We start from the raw sequence: 6,000 nt of genomic DNA, 5'->3' as shown, positions 1-6,000 counted from the left end.
CATTGTATTGCTATTAAAAAAGTGGTCTGATAATGCTTGCCAATTTTCAAGAGTTTACTATTAGAATTAGTTGTGGGTAATTTCTCAAACTCAAACTGTTTTCTTTCTATTTTCTTTTTATTTTCTATATTTCTATTTTCACGTTGGTTGCTGGCCTTCACAAAGAGAAAGTTTGATTCCTCAGTGTGCTGCAATACCTTTCTTCAATACAACTTCATTTTAATGCAGTACAAGGTGCTAGACTTCTTTTTCAGAAAATCTTTCTTGTTTTCAGTATAGAGTAAGGGGAAAATTAGAAATATAATAGAAAAAGAAGGAAGTATCTTGCTTCAGGGCATGGAGTGATTGCCACCTAGGAAATGGTCAGAAAGGAAAAAAATTATCATGTAGAATATGGCACAGCTGGCTGTGTGCACTATTGGGCAGCGTGATACCTGTAGCATCACCATTCATCTCCTTTGCCCTGGAGACTCAGCCTCCTCCTTAAAAACATTAATAATGGAGCTTTTGACTGGATATTTACATTGGGGAAAATAAGTGTTTAACCACTGCATGCAGCTGCAGGATGAAAATGGGGTGTGCCTTTGTGAAACTGGAAGGTGGAGGGCAGGTACAAACCAGAAGGCTTGAGGCTGCTGCACAGTACCTGTCTGGAATAACAACTGTACCCTGTGTGCTGCACAACAGCTGTGAAAACTAGGATGGGGCTTTTGTGAGAGAGCTGGGAGGCAGGCGGGGGATACTTTTAGGATGGAGGGTTTGAGTGACTCACAATGTGTTCCCTTTTAAAAACAGTTGTTAGTTTTTCATGTGTTTTGCAAGGAAGGATGGATGGTTTTGGTATTCTGTGAGGAATATGGGGGTAGGGAAGAGTGATTGGGCACACTACAACTTTATGGAATTCTGCAGAGTAATACACCTCAGCCAGCTTGATGGATGTGTTTTGTTGGGATTTCTCTGTAATCAGGCAGAGATGAGAATAATGCACATGCCATATTTTGTGAGTTTTAAACTCGAGTCTTATTTGTTTTATGATACACAACAAATGGGCATATTTGGACACTGGTGGTGATGTGGGCTGTGCTCAACATGTTTCTCACACTTTTCTTCAAGCTTTTAGCTTAGATTGTAGCACATCCTGACCCATTCTTTCTCTGCTCTGTAACAGTGATGTCTTCTTAGCCTCTTGGTTCTTTTTTCGATTTCTCTCTTACTTTATCTCACTCTGTTAGAAGCATTTGCAAAATCCCTACACTCTCAAGTTTTCCTGACACTGGCAACAAGGGGAAAGTGTAAGCATAAACTTTTTAATCATGAAATATAAACAGTTGTTGGTTGGTTTCCAAAACAGCAAAAATGCAAAAAGCAACTGTATAAATTTGGAAGGTTCCTTAGAAGTTTTTATTCAAGTCTTGTGAGATTTTGGTGTTGATAAATCTTTTCCAGTTTTCTTTCAATATTTTTCCAAGCTGGATTTCCTACCATGCTAGATTTGATTAGCATGGAGAGACTGTATGAGGCAAAAGGCCCTGAGCTCAGGTAAGTAATTAACCACAGCATTCAGAGAAGGTGAACATAGACAAGGCTGGTTGAGTGCTTGAAATTTTACAGGGAGCTTTTACTAGTGGATAAAACTCCCACTTTGTGTAGTGAACCAGCACCATTGGGATATTTTTGCAAACAGAGGGAAGATGGGGTTGCCATAATTTGTGATGTCTGGCCTCCTGTTCTTCATGCTGGTTGGAAGGGCACAGATTCAATCCAGGAGTGACAGAGGAGGTGACCCTGACTTGACTGTCTCTTGAGAGGTTACTTTGTGTAACTAATATGTGCTTTTTTACAATCAGATTGAGGATGCAGACATGCTTCAAGTTTTCTGTGCAGTTAATTCAATGAGTGTAAGGAGGCTGGAGAGGTAACAATGTTTCTTCCCACTAATTTGCACTTTCAAGGTACTGTCTCCTTGTACTTTATGTGTAACCACAGTACTTTTAAACCACATTGATTAAGGTTCTACTGTTAAGTAAAGCCTTTTAAGATTTTCATTGATATCAAAAAGCCTTTATGAGGCCTTACTAAAGGAGGAAAAAAGCCACAATGAGCTTTTAACTGAAGAGAAAATGTCTTGCTAAGATTTGTCAAGATAACAAACTTGCACTGGTTTTGTGATTTAATTCCTTGCATGATCAAAATGCAGCGTGTACTTTGTAATGAGACCATTCAATGTTTACTTTTTAATAAACTCCCTTTTTTGTTAGCAACTCGGCTTTAATCCAGGGTGATGAAGAACAGGACAGCTTTAGGGTCCTCAGAAATGAGAAAATCTTGAAGAGACTCCAGCAGAACTGGTGCACAATGGATGTGAGGGAAGTAGTGTGGCTGGGAAAGACAGTAGCTGTAGAGGACACTGTGTCTTACCACGCTTCTGCTCTTGAACATGCTATGACTTGGGAGAAGCTGGAGAACTTGGAAAATGCATTTGCTGACTTCCAGCCAAGCTGGTAGTATCTGTCACTGTGAAAAGAGAAAAAGAGGCATTGTATGTCTTGAAATGAAGTAGGATTTATCTGTGAAATAAAGGGCTTTATCTGTTCCTTCCTCTTGGAAGGTGCACATGGTCTCATTCAGGGATGTCTGTGTGCTCTGTGGGTACCCAGTGCATAGGGACAGCATGATGATCCATGCTGGAGTCCTCTCCAGGTGATTCCTGGATTAATTATTTGTCCTGTAATTGCCACGTCTTCATGGTTTTGTGTGGTTCAGGGATATCCTGCTTTCACCGCTTCTCTGAACTCATTTCAGGAGGGTCTTAAGCAATGCAGGGACAGGAACAGGTCATGCACCCTTCTTCTTGCTAAAGTGGAGATAAGGGCTCCAACTGGGCTTCAGACAGCATGGAGACCACTGGGACTGTCTAGAAAATACACAGTGTGGTGACTCTTGGAGTAGGTGAACACAAAGAGGCAATAACTGGTAGTGTGCCAAGTGCTAAGTGAGGAGGAGACAGCTGGGCCACTGTGACCCTAATACAGGTCACTTGCATAAACAGAATGGCAATCTGGGACAAGATGCAAAGCTGTGTGAGAAGGGAACTGGAACCAAATTACTTTGGTTCACAGGTGTGAGTGAGATAAATATTATTGTGATGTAATATTATTGTCAACATAAATCTCTCTTGATCCCAAAAAGAAAAACGAGGTAACTCAGCAGTTATTTTAATATAAGAAATTATGTTCTGGGGACATTTTTAAAAAATGAAAATGCATCTGTTTATATGCTGATATTAGTTACTTTGAAAGGCCTTAAGTGTTTTCAGGACTTAGTGCCACTGCTCTTTAGATTAGAGACTCTATTTTCAGCACACCAGTTGCTGACAGGACATTGTGCCAGTACATTGTCAGCATTCAGTAAAAGTAGCAATAATAAGCAGAACTGCATCTCTCAATAGAGAGATGAATAGGAGGCTCTCTAAGCATACCCAGAAGGTTTAGACAGAAACTATTTTGATGGAATTGTTTGCAATTTATAGAAAAGGGAAATGCTTAGCAATATCCCAGGACTGCTGCAGGCAGTGGGGCAGATGCAGAGATGACTAGGTAGACTTTTACTCAGATAGCAATAACTCTTAGCTTTGTCCCAGAGTTATGGAGCCCTGCAGCTGGAGGTATTATGATTAGGTAAGATGTAAATCTTAAATCCTGACCATTTGTAGCTGGTAGAATTTAATAGCTTCTTTTGTTCAGAGCAGACTTCACAACCCTAATAACTTGCTTGAATCCTAATATCAGACATTCCTTATCATTTTTTGGTGAAGGAATTTTTATATTCTGATCTATTGCAGTCTACTCTTGGTGAACACTGTTAAATACCTGCTTTTGTTCATTCTATTAAAAAGTAAATGGTTCCTTTCTGAAGTTTTTCCTGTACGAGATAGAAGTTTGGATTTGTACCCATCATGTTTAGAACTCTTTGAGATAAGAGGCTCTGCCTGTTTCACAGTGCATCCTCCTACACCTGGAGATGGAGTGACAGGTGAATGAAACAGGAAGATATGAGAAAAGAGTGTGCTGACACAATATACAAGGTGAAATTGAGCTGGCACCAAGGGAAAAAAATAATGACTTGTTTGGGACAATGGCAGTGAACTTCTTCTACATCCACCCAAGGACCAGGAAGATTCAAACCCATCTCTGGCCTGCATCTCTGGTGGTACCTCCTTCTGCTGTGAGGCTGCTCATAAACACAAAATGCTCCCCCATGAGGTCACTTGTTTATCAGGGTGAGGAGGAACTAATGGTAAATGCACTTTTCTCTTCATCCTGGGCTTATGACTGCAAAACTGAAATACAAAATGATCAGGCTCTAACATTCCCATGGATGTGATTCGTTTCTGTGAGTTCATTCTTCTATTTAGAGAAAGATATTGCTGCCCTCCCTTCTGCACTGACACAGTTGCCAAAATAACCACTCTTACTAACTGGCAGCTTTAAAAGCCAGCCTGCAGCTGACTTTGAAACAGAAGGTCAGCAAAGGGAGCAACAGACTTCAATTCAGAGCTTTAATGGGAGCCATTGACCACAGCAAAAGGCCTTGACTGGAGTGTCTAGAGTGTGCTTTGCACAGGCCAAAAAGTCACTTTCATACTCTTTGAACCTTTTGTATAAACCTATATATTTTTCACTCTGTGGATTTCAAGATGAATGTGCAGCCGTGTGCTAGATGTGGCTATGGGGTTTACCCTGCTGAGAAGATTAACTGTATAGATCAGGTCAGTTCTCTTTCTTTATCATTTTGGACTATAATAAATGTACAGATTGGCACTTCTAACACTGTGCAAATCTCTTGGTTCCAAAAGTTCTTTGCTCATAACTGGGTTCAGAACTGAAATGAATTAATAACATGTATATATTTGAAGAAAAAATATAGTCAGATTCATTAAATGAAGGGTAAGGATCAAAAGTGAGATTTTAAACTTAGAATAATAATAATAATGAAATACAAATCATGTCTGTTTGGTTTCTCTTTTGTGGCGTGTCCAGACGTGGCATAAAGCCTGTTTTCACTGTGAAGTATGCAAGATGATGTTAACTGTAAACAACTTTGTTAGCCATGAGAAAAAGCCTTACTGTCAAGCGTAAGTGTATTTCCTTTTTTTCCTTCCCTTTTATTTTTTTAAGCAAAGGTTTGATTTGGCTAGTCATTTTCATAAAATGGAAGATCACCTGTCAGTGATCAGTCTGTCGTGTATGTGATGTGAAATTAGGTACTGTCGGTGCCTTCATGCATATCTTTGGATTTACATGAATCACAAATGGTGGGAAACTCTTTTTACCATGCATAAAGCTTCCTTATTTGGCCAGTGTGTTAAAAGATACCAAATCAAGTTCCATTTCAGTATTGTGGGAAAAAAAATAAAACCAACCACAAAATTCAGCGCTTTCGAAATCAGTGGTTAAGAGTTAACAAGGTTGAGCTAATCATAAGGAAAATGTATAAAATGCAGATTTCGGAGTTGGTTTGTTCTAGGAAGTTTTTATTTTATAATGATCAATTCCTGTCAAATTTGTCAGCAGAAAAAGGAGAGATGACAGTTGTTTTTTATTCTATTATTCTCTTTTGTTATTAGAAACACAGCATTGATATGATGATCATTAAAATTAATTTTGCTCTAGGCACCTACTCCTTACAGTAATAACTTGAATGTAATCTAAGATCTCTGTGTGAGTGGGGGAAGAGATGTGTATAGAGGGGTGGAGGCCGGTATTGTGTTTTTCAGTGCTCAAAGAGAACCTTTCTGTATTAGGGCTGTCTGATACTTTCCTAATATCCTTTTACACTTTCCCTTTTCTAGGCACAATCCAAAAAACAATGCATTCACCAGTGTATATGAAACACCAATAAATATGAATGCAAAAAAGCTGTCAGAAGTGGTAAGTGAGGTAAGAAGCTTGAGGGTCAAATGTGTTTGTTCTACATTTTGATAATATATTGATAACATCT

At 39.1% G+C, this 6,000-nt stretch overlaps 1 protein-coding gene across 2 annotated transcripts in view; it reads left to right on the top strand.

Annotated features, from left to right (window-relative positions):
* Positions 1 to 4,545: 4,545 nt before the first annotated feature.
* NRAP (nebulin related anchoring protein) overlaps positions 4,546 to 6,000 on the top strand; it is a 48,141-nt gene continuing 46,686 nt past the window's right edge. The window contains exons 1-3 of one of the 2 annotated variants that reach the window (XM_036386154.2): positions 4,546 to 4,768; positions 5,040 to 5,134; positions 5,852 to 5,930. In XM_036386154.2, coding sequence (XP_036242047.1) covers positions 4,697 to 4,768; positions 5,040 to 5,134; positions 5,852 to 5,930 — 246 coding nt within the window. In that variant the 5' untranslated portion in view covers positions 4,546 to 4,696. Of the gene's footprint in view, positions 4,769 to 5,039; positions 5,135 to 5,851; positions 5,940 to 6,000 lie in introns of both variants that reach the window. The other variant, XM_036386152.2, reaches the window with a different exon arrangement.

Source organism: Molothrus ater, chromosome 8 (assembly GCF_012460135.2).
Source record: "Molothrus ater isolate BHLD 08-10-18 breed brown headed cowbird chromosome 8, BPBGC_Mater_1.1, whole genome shotgun sequence".
Taxonomy (NCBI): Eukaryota; Metazoa; Chordata; class Aves; order Passeriformes; family Icteridae; genus Molothrus; species Molothrus ater.
The sequence above is the reverse complement of the archived record's forward strand: the minus strand, read 5'-3'. Positions and strand labels throughout refer to the sequence as shown.